An 18162-nucleotide genomic window follows, 5' to 3' on the forward strand; every position below is an offset into this window, starting at 1 on the left:
CCAAATTGAAACTTAGAACAGTAGTTAGAAAACAAACCTATAAAATCATTTTCATTATATTTGATGGACCAATGCAGACAAGAACAATTTTTCTAGGAGGACTTACTTCAGTGACTTCAAAGAAAATTCTTATCTACTGAAAATCACCTCGCTAATAGTATACAGAGTGAATTTAAAGTTCGAGTTATGGTGTCATTTCTTCATTCATTTTAAGTAGTTTCATCTAATACTGACAAATAAATGACAGCATACAAATTGGCCATCTAATTCCTCAATGCACTGATGGTACAGCAACTTTATAGAAAAGTTCTATCATCTAATCACCAAGTCCACTCAGGATGTACGAAATGGTAGTTCTACCATCTAATCACCAAGTTCACTCAGGATGTATGAAATGGTAGTTCAACTAATTCATCACCATCAACTTTGTTAATTTTCAAGTATTTAATCAGTTCCCTTCAGAACACAGATGAATCTGCTACAAATAGTCCCTTAGCAGTGAATTCCAGATCCTAGCTAGACTATATAAAAATGTTTACCTCAATACATTTAGATTTGCTCACATCCCCTTGTTTTTGATGTCTGCCAATAGGAACACTTTTTCTATTGTCTAGACTCTTCATGATTTTAAATTCCCCTATCTTTTCTAAACTCTGTTGGAAATAAAAACCTCAGCATCTCTAGATGAACCATATAACTGAAGTCTTTCATCCTTGGAATCATTCTACTGAATCTATTCTGCACTAATATCTAATCACCTTCTTTTCCGAGGTGCAGTATCCAGGGCTAGACACATTACACTTGTTGGCATTGAAGCAATTTCTCATAAAGTTTCATTAAGACTTCTTTGCTCCAGGATGCTATGCGTAGATAGAGTCTACAATTCCATAACTTCTTCATGACGGCACAAGTTCTGACTTAGATTTGTATTATTCCTATAATTTAGCATGGAAATCAATTTAAAATATGAAGAGGCTTTTGTTTGCTATCTTTCATACACTTATTACATTAGGTTCAAGAACAGCGACTTTCCTTCAATCATTCGGTTTCTGAACCTACCAGCAAAATTCTAATCACCACAGCTTAGCAACACTGTGATCACTTTGCACTAAAATTGACTGGGTTTTTTTGGCTCTAATTGGATTTTCTTGGGGAAAAAAATGCATATAATCTAGGTTTAATTTGTTTTTCTTGTGAATTTTGCTTTTATGATGCTGTGTACCTAAGATGCTGCCAATAGTGTTTCATTGCACCTGTGCATATAACAATAAACTTGACTTTGAGTATATCCTACATGTAATGAGAGGATACACAAATGTGCTTGAACCATCCCAACATTAAAGATCTGTCATTACTAAATCAGAGTCCTGCGGATAAACAAAAGTTCATACAGAACATGCTTCTCCTGGGATATTTCTATCTCAAAATGTAACTTTGATGTTGTTAAATAGAATCAGCACTCTAATTATTGGACCATTATTGGTACTACAACATAATTTCAGTTTAAGCACAAAATGAAAAGTTTTAGAGATGGCCACAAATTGACATGCACCACTTGCTTATCTGGCTTTTTATTCAAACATGAAAGTGTTAGTCCTGCATTCCCTAGCATATCTGAATGCATTACAGTATAATTTTGCAGAAAACAATCACAAACCTTTGATATAACCGATGGCACTGCATCCAAGAAATGAGGCATCCTTTGGAAACCGGAGACAGATACCTCCTCATCACTTTTTAGTCTCTGAAGTGCTGTTATCTGGTCTGCTCCACCCATTGCTAATAGAACTCGAAGGCTACCTCTTTGACTGCCTGTGAAAACATCCATCATTGGCATGTAGCTGTCCACACCAACCACAGGATATTGAGCTTGGAGCAATAAGTGAGAAATCTTGGGGTCCCTAATGACAGACAAAAAGATTATCTTATTTCAAAAGTAAAGTGCTCAGGGCTTTTTTCTTTTGTATACAGATCCGCCCTCTGCCTTGAGTTGCCACACTTCAGTTAATAATTAAAACCTTGGGATGGTTGTGCACACTAAAGCTGTTCCAACTGACAGCTAATAAGCAGGTGAGATTTTAACACAAATATCCATCTATAAAAACAACTTACTGTTTAAATTAAACTAAATTTTACACAGTTATGACTATAATCAAGTGAAATGAATGATGGCTCTCCAGCTTGCTGACTTCTTTTCTCTATATCCATTTATGTTTTTATGTACAGCAGGGATAGATAATTAATATTCAGGATATGTCTTTTTGAACATGAGTGATCAGTCTGGTCCAGAAAAATATGGTCATATTGCAGAAGCAAGCAAGAAAGTTTTGATAATTTTTTAAAAAATTTTGAAGTATTTTAGGAAAAGATATTATTCCCCTCCCAAGGCAAAGAAGAGCATTGTGCAGCTTGGTAATATTGCATGAGTAATACAGTGCAAAAATCTTATCTCACTGGTCTAAAATAAATTCTATGCTTGACTGCAGTGTAGATTCGCATAAATTAAATATTTACATAGAACTGTACAGCGCAGTAACAGGCCCTTCTGCCCATGATATTATGCTGAACTAATTAAAATAATGACATCTAATCCCTTCTCCCTACACATGCTCCATATCCTTCCATTCAACACATGTTAATATGCCTATCTAAGAGTTTCTTAAATGCTTCTACGGCATCTACCACCACCACAATTCCAGGCACAACTGCCCTACACATCACCTTTGAACCCCCCCCCCCCCCCAATGCACCATATGCATTAGACTGGCTGTTTACTCTAGGCCTCTCAAACTTTTATAAACTTCTATCAGGTGTTTACCTCTTTACTTCTAACTTCCACCCAGCTCTCAAATTCACTTGGTCTATCTCAGACACTTCTCTCCCCTTTCCTGATCTCTCAGTCTCCATCTCTGTAGACAGACTGTCCACTGACATCTTCTACAAGCCCACTGACTCGCATAACTACCTCAACTATACCTCTTCCCACCCCTCCACGTGCAAAAATGCCATTCCCTATTCCCAGTTCCTCCCTCTCCGCTGCATCTGCTCCGAGGATGAGGTTTTCCATTCCAGGACATCTCAAATGTCCTCTTTCTTTAAGGATCGTGGTTTCCCTTCTGCTGTCATCAATGATGCCCTCACCCGCATCTCCTCCATTTCCCACACTTCGGCCCTCACTCCATCCTCCCGCCACCACAACAGGGACAGAGTTCCCCTTGTCCTCACCTACCACCCCACCAGCCTCTGGATCCAGCACATTATCCTTCGCAACTTCCGCTACCTTCAACAGGACCCCACCACTAAGCACATTTTTCCCCCTCCACCCCTCTCCGCTTTCAACACGGATCGGTCCCTCCGTGACTCCCTGGTCCACACGTCCCTCCCCACAGATCTCCCACCCGGAACTTATCCCTGTAAGTGCAAGTGCTACACCTGTCCCTACACCTCCTCCCTTGCCACCATTCAGGGCCCCAAACAGTCCTTCCAAGTGAGGCAACACTTCACTTGTGAGTCTGTGGAGGTCATCTATTGCATCCGGTGCTCCCGGTGCAGCCTCCTCTACATCAGTGAAACCCGATGCAGATTGGGGGACCGTTTCGTCGAGCACCTCTGCTCCGTCCGCCACAACAGACAGGATCTCCCAGTAGCCACCCACTTCAACTCTGCTTCCCACTCCCATTCAGGTATGTCCATACATGGCCTCCTCTACTGCCATGATGAGGCTAAACTCAGGTTGGAGGAGCAACACCTCATATACCATCTAGGTAGTCTCCAGCCCCTTGGTATGAACATAGAATTCTACAACTTCCGGTAATTCCCTCCCCCTCCCTTCCCCTATCCCTATGTCACTCTGCCCCCCTCCCTCAGCTGCCTATCACCCCCTTCATGGTTCCGCCTCCTTCTACTGCCCATTGTGTTTTCCCCTATTCTTTCTTCACCTTTCCTGCCTGTCACCTCCCTGCTTCCCCTCCCCCACCTCTTTATCTTTCCCCTAACTGGTTTTTCACCTGGAACCTACCAGCCTTCCCCTTCCCACCCTCCCCCCACCTTCTTTATAGGGCCTCTGCCTCTTCCCTCTACAGTCCTGACGAAGGGTTCCAGCCCGAAACGTCGACCGATCTTTTCCACGGATGGTGCCCAACCTGCTGAGTTTCTCCAGCGTGTTCTCAGTGTTGCTACCTCTCAGCTTCTACTTACTTCCTAAATTTTGCTCCAGGATTTTTGTTATATTTTCAAGTAGATGCTCTATAGTTTTATGGACATAGTTTTTTCCCCATAGGTTTTTTTTTGTAACCAAAGGTTTATTTCACAAAGGAGACTTTAACATTAGATACAAGCTACCAAAAAAGCCAAAGTACAGCGTAGGCAGTAAGTTTACAGACCTCTGTCTGTTGTCTATCTCTAATATCCCATGCCACTAGGAAGCTAAACACCTCCATTCTGTACAATAACCAACACTCTCTTAACCATACCAGGTCCTTTAACTCACAAAAATTGTTATTGCTGAGATAAATAAAACTAATCTTCAAAACAAATCAGAATCTCTCTTTAAGGTAAAGATGCCTGAACTAAACAGAGGGCCCTATGTAAAAAATACTTATAATTTGGTGACTGTGAGTTAAGACCCAATGAGACTGAGATGAGACAGAGCGAAATTGCAAACTGAATTAAGGGTATTATACAAAAAGAACCAATTGTTTTTGCAATGGGTAGAAATGCCTGGGGTGTAGTCAGCATCATACATTTTCACAACAGACAAAAAGTTCATACAAGAATGAGAAGATACAAAGGTGGAAAAGTTTGGGAGTCCTCACAGATGATCCCATGAGTAGAGATTATAGCACCATGTGTGTTGTAGAGCTATCAAATCTGCTGCTTCTGGTGGACCTTTGGAATTGCCACCATTCTGCCAAAGGCTGGCCTTGGCTGATCTGATTCCTATTGACCTGGTCTTTTACAGTACAGTTGATGCAGATATAGTCCTCCTTTTCAACTGTTTCTGAGGACACTCCAACGCAGATCCACTGGAATCACTGGCTGCAGCTGCCATCACACTGGACCCAGGTTTTTAACATATTTGTTATTTCTTGGTGCAACGGGATAAGAAATTGACAAAAGATAACAAAAGAATTCTGGAAACATTCCCCCTGCCAGATGAAAAAATGGTGCACTTGCATGGTGAGAACATCTAATATGAAAATAGTCATAGTCATACTTTATTGATCCCTATGATTAAAAATCAAAACTTTTAATGTTTTGTAAACATGATTATTGCTTTAGCTAAGCAATAAAAATAGATAATTTTCAGTTTTTAAAGGTATATCCCGAACAAACTTGGTCTTTATTTCTACTCACAAACAAGGGAAAATCTGCAGATGCTGGAAATCCAAGCAACAGACACAAAATGCTGGAGGAACTCAGCAGACCAGGCAGCATCTATGGAAAAAAGCACACATGACATTTCGGGCCGAGACCCTTTGGCAGGACTGCTGAGTTCCTCCAGCATTTTGTATGTGTTGCTCTTATTTCTACTCAGTTGGAAAAATAGTTGATATCAAGCTTGGCTATTTAAATCACTTGGTTTAAAACATAACATCTACAGCTAAATTAATCATTTGATCACGCATGTAATCTGATAATCCATCAAGAGGTTAAGAGGTTGGTCATGACTAGACTGAACTCCTGCCTCAGTAAGGACCTGGACCCATTGCAATTTGCCTATTGCCACAATAGGTCAATGACAGATACAATCTCAATGGCTCTCCACATGGCCTTAGACCACCTGGACCCTGGACAAGACAAACACCTACATCAGGATACTATTCATCGACTATAGCTCAGTGTTTAATACCATCATTCCCACAATCCTGATTGAGAAGTTAAAGAACCTGGGCCTCTGTATCTCCCTCTGCAATTGGATCCTCGACTTCTTAACTGGAAGACCTCAACCTGTGCAGATTGGTAATGATATCTCCTCCTTGCTGACAATAATAGACAATAGTTGCAGGAGTAGGCCATTCGGCCCTTTAAGCCAGCACCGCCAATCACTGTGATCATGGCTGATCATCCACAATCAGTACCCCGTTCCTGTCTTCTCCTCATATCCCTTGACTTCACTAACTTTAAGAGCTCTATCTAACTCTTTCTTGAAAGCATCCAGAGAATTGGCCTCCACTGCCTTCTGAGGCAGAGCATTCCACAGATCCACAACTCTCTGGGTGAAAAAGTTTTTCAACTCCGTTCCAAATGGTCCACCCCTTATTCTTAAACTGTGGCCCCTGGTTCTGGACTCCCCCAACATCGGGAACATGGTTCCTGCTTCTAGCGTGTCCAATCCCCTAATAATCTTATATGTTTCAATCAGATCCCCTCCCATCCTTCTAAATTCCAGTGTATACAAGCCCAGTCACTCCAATCTGTCAACATATGACAGCCCCACCATCCCGGGAATTAACCTAGTGAACCTACGCTGCACTCTCTCAATAGCAAGTATGTCCTTCCTCAAACCTGGAGACCAAATCTGCACACAATACTCCAGGTATGGTCTCACCAGGGTCCTGTACAATTGCCGAAGGACCTCTTTGCTCCTATACTCAACTCCCCCTGTTATGAAGGCCAACATGCCATTAGCTTTCTTCACTGCCTGCTGTACCTGCTGTTTCCTAACTTGACACCATTCAGATAGTAATCTGCCTTCCTGTGGATAACCTCACATTTATCCACATTAAACTACATCTGCAATGCATCTGCCCACTCACCCAATCTGTCCAAGTCACCCTGCATTCTCATAATATCCTCCTCACATTTCACACTGCCACCCAGCTTTGTGTCATCTGCAAATTTGCTAATGTTACATTTAATCCCTTCATTTAAATCATTAATGTATATTGTAAATAGCTGTGGTCCCAGCACCGAGCCTTGCGGTACCCCACTAGTCACTGCCTGCCATTCTGAAAGGGACTCGTTAATCCCTACTCTGTTTCCTGTCTGCCAACCAATTTTCTATCCATCTCAGTACCCTACCCCTGATACCATGTGCTCCAATTTTGCCCACTAATCTCCTATGTGGGATCTTATCTGAAAGTGCAGGTACACTACATCCACTGGCTCTCCCTTGTCCATTTGCATAGTTACATCCTCAAAAAATTCCAGAAGATTAGTCAAGCATGATTTCCCCTTCGTAAAGCTATGCTGACTCGGACCGATCCTGTTACTGCTATCCAAATGTGCCGCTATTTCATCTTTTATAATTGATTCCAACATCTTCCCCACCACTGATGTCAGGCTAACTGGTCTATAATTCCCTGTTTTCTCTCTCCCTACTTTTTTAAAAAGTGGGATAATATTAGCTACCCTCCAATCTACAGGAACTGATCCTGAATCTATAGAACATTGGAAAATGATTACCAATGCATCCATGATTTCCAGAGCCACCTCCTTAAGTACCCTGGGATGCAGATCAACACTGGTGCACCTCAGGGGTGTACAGGAACGAGATATGTCAACTAGTGGAGTGGTATCACAGGAACAACCTTGCACTCAACGTCAGTAAGGCAAAGTACTCAGGACATCTTCAAGGAGTGGTGTCTCAGAAAGGCAGCGTCCATTATTAAGGACTTCCAGCACCGAGGGCATGTCCTTTTATTACTGTTACCATCAGGTAGGAGGTACAGAAGACTGAAGGCACACACTCAGTGATTCAGAGATAGCTTCTTCCCCTCTGCCAACCAATTCCTAAATAGACATCGAACCCGTGAACATTACCTCACTTTTAAGATATATATTATTTCTGGTTTTTGCACGATTTTTAATCTATTCAGTATACGTACACTATTTATTTATTGTTGTTATTATATTATTGTTTTCTTCTTCTATATTATGTATTGCATTGAACTGCTGCTGCTAAGTTAACAAATTTCACAACACATCCCGGTGATAATAAACCTAATTCTGACTCTGAAGTAATCACTCACAAGAAAAATACAAGTCTTTAACTCCTGCAAACTCAGTTCATCAATACCGGTTTTGCAGAATTGGATCAGTTATACTTCCCATCTTAAAATCATTCTGTTACTTAAGTTTCATTCCAAATCCACCCTTTGTGGTTAATATATGGCTTGTATTTTTGAAGTTTATAAACACTTCACTATAGGGCTTTTGACAGACAACTTTTTAAAAAAAAAATCAATGAAGATGGTTAAACGAAAAAGTTCCCTTCTGAATCCACTTTTCCTTTTATTTTGTTTTTAGATCAGCACCATAAAGGTGATTTTAAGTTCGTCAACAATAATTCAATTCATAAATTGGATATATTTGCTTGAGGGATGACTTTCAGTAGATCACAGTAAGGTAGCTGTTTTGCTACTTACAAAACCCTAAACCCAAAAAAGGTTGTCTGAAAATATTTTTGCACTGGGTTTCCTATAAACATTCAATGTGCTAAACAAGTCCATCCCAACTCCAGGCCAGCAGCAACAGTATTTCTCACTGGCCACTACACAGCCAGTTACCCCTGGTCAACCAGTGATCCCTGGTGCTAGATTATCACTGTGTTAAGGTGGGATTCTGACTTAGAAGCATTCAGTCATAATCCCATGGATGGTAACTTCGCACAACTGACTCCTCAGACATGCACATACACCAAGCGGCTGAACCTGCGGTTTCTCTTGTACTATGTATGATTACTATTGCAACAACACTTTCTCACAATGGTCTGAATATTGTGATGATTACAATATTCAGATTTTGGATTGCCCAGTACAAAATTTCAGTTTCTCAGGAAATTGGTAATTACTTTACTTGAATTGTCACTCACTTCTGTTTTATCGTGGTCCTATCCAAAGTAGATTAAACAGACCATTAATGGCCCTAAAGTCTGATGAAGCCTACTTCACAAGTCACAAATAATGACTTGATGAGCCACAAAGATCTGCCCTTACTAGAGGTTATTTAATAGCTGAGAAAAGGAAGTGAGGTATGTGGAAAATTTCTGGATCAATATATCCAAATTTTATCACAATGTGGAACATTTAAACAAAAATACCATTTCACTTTATCAATGCTTTTTTTTACCTAAAAGATAAATAAAATTGATGAAGTGGAAGCTTCACAAGGCCTAGCAGATTTTCTTGCCCTGAGGTAATAGCTTTGTTCCAGATTTCTATAATCATCATATTATTTTTCATCCTCTCAAGCAGTGTGGAAGTCAGTGTGATTGGAGCTACCTAGTAAAAAGAATTGAAAAAAATCTTAGCATATCTAACATTAAATTGGTATTGAAAATTAAATACTGCTTTTCATTAATGAAGTACAGTTTATATCAAAGGCTAGACATTGCAATTAATTTGCATGGCCAATTAATGTGTCTTATAGTTAAGCTTTTAAATGGTAATGATATACTATAAGAGATGCAATTAAACTTCTGTTAAATTACAATAGGTATACCATGAAATAGTCGAATTAATAATGCTGCTAGTGTTCACCAGTAAACTTCCTCTTTCCTATGCACAACAAACATCTTCCTTTGTCTTCTAGGCATTTATATTTTAATGACAATAATAACAACAGCAACTTATTTATGAAGCACTTTTCATACAGATAATGTCGTCCAAAGTGCTTTACAATGAGGAAGGTACAAACATGAAAGTAATATAAAAAAAACATGAAAATAAAAATTAAAAGTGATGGTAATTAAATGCAAGGTTAAATAAATAGGTTTTGAGCTGTCGTTTAAAAGTGTAATTCAGTCTGCGTTCAAGGTTATCATAATCCATGGCCTTCTCTTGTTTAAAAAGTCAATATATGCACTTCATTATTACTTGCTGAATTTCTTAAAAACTTACCAGTGAAAAATTAAAAATGGGGTGAACTGTGTTCCAACTAACCGGGGACCTGGTTGCTTCATCTGTGCTGAAAAGCTTACATTTTAGGTAAATATTGCACTGTTTCTGGACAGAGGCATCTCCCATGACAAAGTCCTTTCCATCAGGTACCATCAGAAGAACATGGAGTAAAAAACCTTCTTCTTCCTCTACTGAAGAATTAAACTGTCCTATTGAAATTGGTGCCGCAGGTACAGAGGGAAGATGGTGATGGTCTGCATTGTAAATTTGGGAAGCATTCTTTGTATGACTTTGCTTCAACTGAGGTTCAATATTTCTTTTGCTGACTAATTCACGAGCCTGCAGATCGATTGGACATACATCAACAACATTGTGAGCTGACAGGAGTTTTGATCCTGGGCTGGAAACAGTATAAACAGCCTTTGGAGAAGCAGCTGATCTGGCATTAGCACTGGTGAAATCTTTGTTGTCAGCAGCCAGCTCCATGGATACCTACCAAATGTTAATACAAGGAAAAATGAAATTAGATCACAATAAATTCAACCTAAATCAAGAGACTTTTTGAGATTCCTGTGTTAATATTTGATATTCTAGTATATTTATTTTAGTATCTTCTGAAACTGACACTCTGCTGGAATACTATTTGTCTTCCAGAGAAGAGAAAATGCTCAAGCGAGTGATTTTAATCAACAAGGCAACACAGTCAATCCCATTGCTGATTAATGACTGAAGAATTGCATTTCAAAGCAGGGCTCCTCAACCATGTCTGGATCAGGAACATTGGCTAATTTGTCTTTCCCTAATCTAACAGCATGAACCGTGACAATTTTCACACAGCCACCCTTCAGAAATCAACTAACGCAATGCAAATTATGCAAATCAAACCCTTCATATTCTGTACTCACATCATACATCAGTTAAGCTATTAACTAAGCTTACAAAAGTCGTATTAACTAATTTACTATGAGCTCTTACACATTGAAAACATTTCCAAATAATAACAAAATTATTTATGATATGCCAATATTACTGAAATTATAAATAGTGTGCTAGATGTTGTTAATCACCAGAACTTATAAACCTTTTAACAGTCTGCATCATATTTTGTCCATCAACTATGAGAGCCAACAGATATGACCTTCAATTTTTCCTATCAATTACTGCACAATTCGTACTAAAGTTTACCTTTAAAGGACCAATCTGTTCTTGCTTTTCCTTATTGTCACACATGTTCACAGGTAATTCGCTAGTTATACTTAATAAATCTGATTGAATGATGGTCCGAAGGGCAAGACTAGCTGAACCGATCAAAAGTGGCTTCAGTGAAGAAAAAGAGTTTAGAATTACCCATACAAATAGTTTTACATACTTTGAAATATTTCTACAGCAGTATAATACATTGTTAAAATATATACATTTTAAAAGGGAAAAAGAGGAAATCAGAAAAAATTCTGTTTTTTGGTTTGCCTACTGGTGCCTCCTTGTGGCTAGATAAAAGAACACAGTAGAGACCCAAGTGAAATTCAGACTTGCTGTTCAGGTATTTGAATTTGCATGGCCAAAAGTGATCAGGATAGCAACAACATACACATAAAATGACAAAAGAATGTCTCGTGAGTCATACCAAGCTTTATTAAATCAACAAAAGAAAATAATCTGCTTCAAAATAAAAGTTTATTAATAATTTTGATTAAATCAGGCACGTTGAATTCTAAGCAACTCATTACAGCTGTAGACCAAGCTGAGATGTGTATTCCCTTCCAGTAGTAACAGCAGGTCAAAATGCTTGCCTTTGTTAGTTGAGGCCTAGAGTTCAAAAGTCGGGAAGTTATGTTGCAGCTTTATAAAACTCTACTTCAGCCGAATCTGGAGTATTCCATACAGTTCTGGAAGGATGTCAAGACTTTGGAGAGGATGCAGAAAAGGTTTACCAGAGATTGCCTGGATGAGAGGGCACCTGCTGAAATGGGAGGATGGACAAACTTGGGTTATTTTTTCTGAAGCGCCGAAGGGTTGGGAGTGAATGATAGCGGTTTTGTAAGATTATGAGAGGTATAGATAGAGAAGACAGACAGTACCTTTTTCCCAGGGCTTATATAGCTTTAAATGCAGAAAGCATGCATTTAAAGTGAGAGGAGGTAATTTCAAAGGAGATGTGACAGGCAAATTTTTTTGTTGTACACAGAGAGTGGTGGGTGCCTGGAATATGTGCCAGGGTGGTCACAGACACAGAAACGTTAGGGACTTTTAACAGACATTTACATGGGCACATGAGTGCGAGGAAAATTGAAGGACTTGAACATTGTGTAGGTAGAAGATATTGGTTCAGTTAGCCAGTTGATTACTAATTTAGTTGGTTCGGCATAACATTGTGGGCCCAAGAGCCTGTCTCTGTGCTGTATTTTTCTCTGAAATAGACTGAGGAAATGGAAGCAGTTAAACAAAATTTTCCACATATTTTTCCTTCAGATAGCTTCCAAACTTGTTTGAAAGATTAACATTTCATTTTTGAGATAGTTCAGAAGTGACAGTGGCAACAACCTTAATGGTCGGAGTTGGTGATGTTCAATATAAAAACCTCACCAGTCCGAGCTGTTAGTGTCATGGAGTCAAGAAAATGGGCCCTTCTGCCCACCAGCCTGTCAAATGATTTATCTTTTTAAATAATACGGTCTAAATTCAGATTAGGTCATTCCCCTACTCAAAGAAATACGATGAAAAGATTTACTTTGAAAGCAAACTAAAATAATTAAACTCTAACCTTTTTCTGTGTCATCTTCTTAGAGTAAATGTTGAACACAAGACTGGAGTTCCACCAATGCTTTATCATCAATCCATCAAGAGAGATGGGAAAAACAAACCGTTGCTGGAAATTTACAACTACAGAAAATGGAAAATCATTAAATAATTTTTAAAGTATCAGTGTTTGTTTATCCAAATAAATTTATCTTCATAAATTCTCACTGTTACCTTCTGCATTACTACTCTTCCACTCAATTCATGATAGTTTAGCAGTAATTTTCATTTTACTCCCTTCCAGATAACACCAGGTTGTCTACAAAGTTTTGTTTCTTTCATTATTACTATAAGGTATGCTATCCAATATGTAACAAGATTATCTTGATTTAACCTGGCTGGAGGATTCCAAGAGTGATTTTTTTTCCCACAGGACAGCTTTTTCTCCTCTTCATACCCCCAACAAACTACAACTACGTTAGGAAGTACATGTACAAACGTAAATTTCAACCAATTTTCTATATAATTGGAAATCTAAATGATTAGTTGGGTGAAAAAAATAGCCTTTTAGATAATTATGCTTTTTTGGATGAGCAAAGAATAACAGCACAGGGAAGTTGCATTGTGTTTGTATTAAACAATAGCTGGACTAGAGCCAGAGTACTCCGTATAGTTCATCTAATTGTAGACCTCACTGACAGAATGAATGCAGAACAAAGGAACATAGGGTCTTCATATTTTTACACTGAGAATTTATCAGAATAAATCGAAAGCTTCAAGTGACATAGATAAGTTCAGGAAACAGATGGAAGACAATCAATCTGTAGAACAATGTTAACTTACTTGATTTCTCTTTTTAATTAAATGGCACAGAGGTTTTTGTCCATTCATCCTACCTTCCTTTGTAACTTTGCTGGAAGCTACTCTTGTAATTTCAGATCCCCTGGAAAGCTCTTGCCTTCCACTCTTTGAAGTTGTGGCCATGGGAAAATTATACTCAACAATATACGTGCTGAAGACAAGTAAATAAAAAGAAAATAGAAATAAAAACAATTATCTCTTGTCAAGTGAATTCAAGTTGTCTGGATAACAGACTTTGCATCAGAAAAAACACATTTTCTAAAACTAACAGAAGTTTTGTTTCCTGGTTTCAAAAATAAGAAATAGAATATCATAGAATATCGTCTACAAAAAAATTTGTTTCTACAAATCAAAGTAGCTTAGGCTTCTCAAAGAATGCTTTGAGTCTTTAATGCTAATACTTACTTGTATTGATTGTGGTCAATGTCTTCTCTACAGAAACATCCAAACATTATCACTACATAACATTTTACTCACTTCATCCCAGATGATCACATTATCTACCTCAAAGTTATTCTACAGCCAGAAATCCTGGGACATAACCTACCAAGAGAGTTAATTTAACGGTGCACCGTCCATCATTGTTTCAGCCATCCAGCAACAATGCAAGAGACACTGCTATAAATCCAAAAATAGTACTAAGTCAAAGACGTAAAGACATAAAACTACTGGATAAGAATCTCAAACAACAGGAATTCTGCAGATGCTAGAAATTCAAGCAACACACATCAAAGTTGCTGGTGTGTTCTGACGAAGGGTCTCAGCCTGAAACGTCAACTGTACCTCTTCCTAGAGATGCTGCCTGGCCTGCTGCGTTCACCAGCAACTTTGATGTGTGTTGCTTGGATAAGAATCTAATTACAAACAAGAGAAAATCTGAAGATGCTGGAAATCCAAGCAATACACACAAAATGCTGGAGGAACTCAGCAGGCCAAGCAGCATCTAAGGAAAAGCATACAGTCGACATTTCAGGTCAAGACCCAAAGAAGACTGGAGAATAGGTAAGAGAAGAAACAGTGGCCATTCCACACTCAACACAGATTAGACAAGTAGAAGATTCCAGCTGAAGGGTGTCGGCCTGAAATGTCAACTTTACTCTTTTCCATAGATGCTGCCAGGCCTGTGGAGCTCCTCCGGCACTTTGTGTATGTGGCTTAGATAAGAATCTAGTGCATTTGTACTGTTGCTGGCAGAAAAAAAATACAAATTATTTGAAAGAGACACTTATATTTATGCAAGAACTTTGATATTTTCAGATAATTTTCTAAATGTCAAGCAATGAATAACAGTAGGAGAGCATCAATTACTGCTATTGCCAACTTTCTAGGAAGAAGAAATGGCCAGTTGTAACTGAAAAGATAATTTTGGGTTCCTCTTCCTAACTCTCTCCAAAGCATCTTCATTACTGAGACAAGTCAGACACATTAAGGAATCTTCTACTTGACTCATCTCTGCCTGGCATGGAGTCTGCAATGACTGCTGTTTCTTCCCTTGCCTGTCCTCCAGTCTTCTTTGGGTATTGCTACTTAACCTGAACTTCAGTCTGGGTGCTGGGTCTCTGCCGGAATAGTCTGTGGTGGGTAGTCCTGCATGTTCTGCCAACCAAACCTCTATCTGCCTCATTTTATGAACTCCACAGTACTATGGGCACCACTTATTTGCCTGGTGTGGAATTAGTGCGTCAACAATGGACCTGCAACAAACTGTGGACACTACACTTTTTACAGGAATTCAAACACCATAGGTGCTGCATCTCTACCTGGATTGCAATCCGCTGCACAATCAAGTTTACTATCAGTGTTTGTGTGAGACATAGGTGGGCAGAAACAAGAAATATTTTTTAATATCTGCACTAGGTTGCAAAATATCATAAATACATGGATTGGGGAAATGTGTTTGACAACAGAAGATATAAAATACATTTTGTTCACAACTGCCAAATTATAAATTGAATACATTGTATCTTTCACATTCTTGACTGGTTCCACAATAAAAGTATGTTGGACAGTGAGAATGGACTGTCTAAAGTTACATCAGAATCTAGATCGACTGGTTAAGTGGGTGAACAAATGGCAGATGGAATTTAATTCAGGCAAGCATGATGTGATGCACTTTGGGAAGTTAATCCAAGGGAGAACATAGACAGGAGCCCCAGGGAAGTGTTGTAGAATAGATAGTAGACCTCAGGATACAAGTAACACACATAAAATGCTGGGGGAACTCAGCAGGCCAGGCAGCATCTATGAAAAAGAATATGGCTGATGTTTCGGGCTGAGACCCCTCATTGGGACTGGAGAAAAAAAAGATGCAGCATCAGAGTTAGAATGTGGGGGAGGGGAGAAAGAAACACAAGGTGATAGGTGAAACCAGGAAGGGGGAAGGGGTGAAGTAAAGAGCTGGGAAGTTGATTGGTGAAAGGGGTTGGGGAAGCTTAACCAGAAGTTTGAGAAATTGATGTTCATGCCATCAGGTTGGAAGCTACCCAGACAGAACATAAGGTGTTGCTCCTCCAACCTGTGTGTGGCCTCATCACGACAATAGAGGAGGTCATGGACTGACTGACATGTTGGAATGGGAATGGGAAGTGGAATTAAAATGGGTGACCACTAGGAAATTCCACACTTTCTGGCATTTTAAATTCCACCTGGGAATGGATGTTGTGCTCTTTGTGTAATCTTTGTAGTATGCCCATCCGTAGGGAGAGTAGCAACAGTACTGAATTTCCTCCATTTGCAGACAATTTCTCTTACTCGGACTGATGGACACTCATCAGATCTTCAGAAATGCTTTTGCAGCCTTTTCCAGCTTCATGTACCTCTACAATTCTTCTTCTAAGGTCCTCTGAAAATTGTTTTGATCGAGGCATGCTGCACATAAAACAGATCTTTCTTGAGAAGAGCTGGCTCTGTCAGTAACCTGATTTTGTGTGTCTTTTTTTATAGGGCAGGGCACCTCTACAACCCACACCTCCAATCTCATTGCATTAATTGGAATATCTTGACTCCAAATAGCTTTTGTAGAGGTTCACATATTTTTTCCAACTAATACATGTAATATTAGATAATTTTTCTCAATAAATTAATGAACAAGTATAATGTTTCGTGTTATTTGTTTAAGTGGGTTCTTTTTTAGGACTTATGTGAAGATCTGATCACATTTTAGTTCATATTTATGCAGAAATAGAGAAAATTCTACAGGGTTCATAAACTTTCTAGCACCACTGTAGTAAGGATGTGAACAGTCTAGACAGGGTGTAGAAAAGAGTGATAAGGATTTTGCTGGCACTGAAGGACTTGAGTTAGAAGGAAAGACTGGATAGGTTGGGACTGTTTTCCCTGCAGTGAAGGAGGCTGAGGAGTGACCATATTGATATTTATAAAATCATGAGTGTCATTGATTAAGGTGGATGATCAAAGTCTTTTTTTCTGGGATAGGAGAGTCTAAATCTAGGATATTAGCTTTAAGGCAAGAGAGGAAAGGAGTAAAGGGGACTTGAGGGGAAAATCCTTCACACAGAAGGTGGTTCATGGTTAAAGAAGGTTTAGATGGATATGGGCCAAACACAGGCAAATGGGACTTGCTCTAGATGGCACCTTGGTCAGCATGGTCAAGTTGGGCCATAAGGCCGGTTTCATGCTATGACTCTACGATGAGGCCAGTTGTAATAGCACTAGAGAAATCTGAGAAAGCAGTCTGTTTGATCAGCACCATCTGCTGTTGTGATAATGCAGCATCCTCCTACTGTTTTAAATTATACACTGAAGTTAGCACATAATTCAAGCAAAATACTAATGACTGCAATAACACTCAAAAATACCAAGCCAGCAACATATCTTAGAAGTGAAGATAAAAATCATATGAACTGTGATATTTCATGAACAACTAGAGATAGGCAACTAAATGTTGGCTCATCCTGTGAAACCCACATCCCTTGAATTAATGCACTTAAAAAAAATAAATAAATTACCATTTCCTTCCTGAAACAGGTCGAGGTGGCTTTCCTCTGCTGCCCTTTTCTTTTGGAGTTGTATGAGTGCTCTCTGAAGGAAGCTTTAATGTTTCAATTATAACACGAGCCAACTGAATGCGTCCCAGCAGAGCAAGTCTATCTACACTCAACTCAACAGTAGGTATCTCCTGTTCTTTGTCCAATACAGGATCTTGTCGATGGCGACTGTAGGTGTTAAGAAATTAGTTAAGTGTTAAATACATGCAGCTTAAAAAGTTAAACATGTGTAATTCTTCTCTGTCTCTACAAAGGGTGATTCTCAACAGCAGGATCAGTGAATAAATGCATGATGTAAGAATACACTAAATGGATGAAGAAGAACCTGTAAAGAATATCCTTTGTGTAACAATTAACTAAATTCAATAGAGACCTTTACAATTACACCAATCTCCAGAAATGAAAGGAAAACAGAATTCCTAATTTTAAATGTCAGTAGCAACTTGCTTGTATACAACCCCCGTTGAGTTATTATAGTCCAACAGTTACATTATTATAACATCAGTAAGGTACAGCATTTTGATTCATCCTCCCCACCAAACTCATACTATTTACACAAGGACAGTATGACATGTAGATGACGATTGCTAGAAAAAGAGAAAAAATGTTTTCATTCTAAAGAACTTATAAATGTACAGTAACTTAATTAAATCAATAGAAATATCAAGGTATTTCCTCACAGAAATAGACAAAAATTAAATGCAAAAAACATGCAC

At 38.9% G+C, this 18162-nt stretch overlaps 1 protein-coding gene across 4 annotated transcripts in view; it reads right to left on the minus strand.

The window, feature by feature from the left end:
* The window catches only part of c2cd3 (C2 domain containing 3 centriole elongation regulator), a 170524-nt gene that overhangs the window by 112288 nt on the left and 40074 nt on the right, over nucleotides 1-18162 (minus strand). For 3 of the 4 annotated variants that reach the window (XM_063054448.1, XM_063054445.1, XM_063054449.1), the window contains exons 10-16: nucleotides 17408-17614; nucleotides 13475-13590; nucleotides 12604-12722; nucleotides 11028-11159; nucleotides 9843-10334; nucleotides 9073-9224; nucleotides 1658-1901 (exon numbers count right to left, since the gene is read on the minus strand). In XM_063054448.1, coding sequence (XP_062910518.1) covers nucleotides 1658-1901; nucleotides 9073-9224; nucleotides 9843-10334; nucleotides 11028-11159; nucleotides 12604-12722; nucleotides 13475-13590; nucleotides 17408-17614 — 1462 coding nt within the window. The remainder of the gene's footprint in view (nucleotides 1-1657; nucleotides 1902-9072; nucleotides 9225-9842; nucleotides 10335-11027; nucleotides 11160-12603; nucleotides 12723-13474; nucleotides 13591-17407; nucleotides 17615-18162) is intronic. The other variant, XM_063054447.1, reaches the window with a different exon arrangement.

Source organism: Mobula hypostoma, chromosome 7 (genome assembly GCF_963921235.1).
Source record: "Mobula hypostoma chromosome 7, sMobHyp1.1, whole genome shotgun sequence".
NCBI classification, from domain to species: Eukaryota; Metazoa; Chordata; class Chondrichthyes; order Myliobatiformes; family Myliobatidae; genus Mobula; species Mobula hypostoma.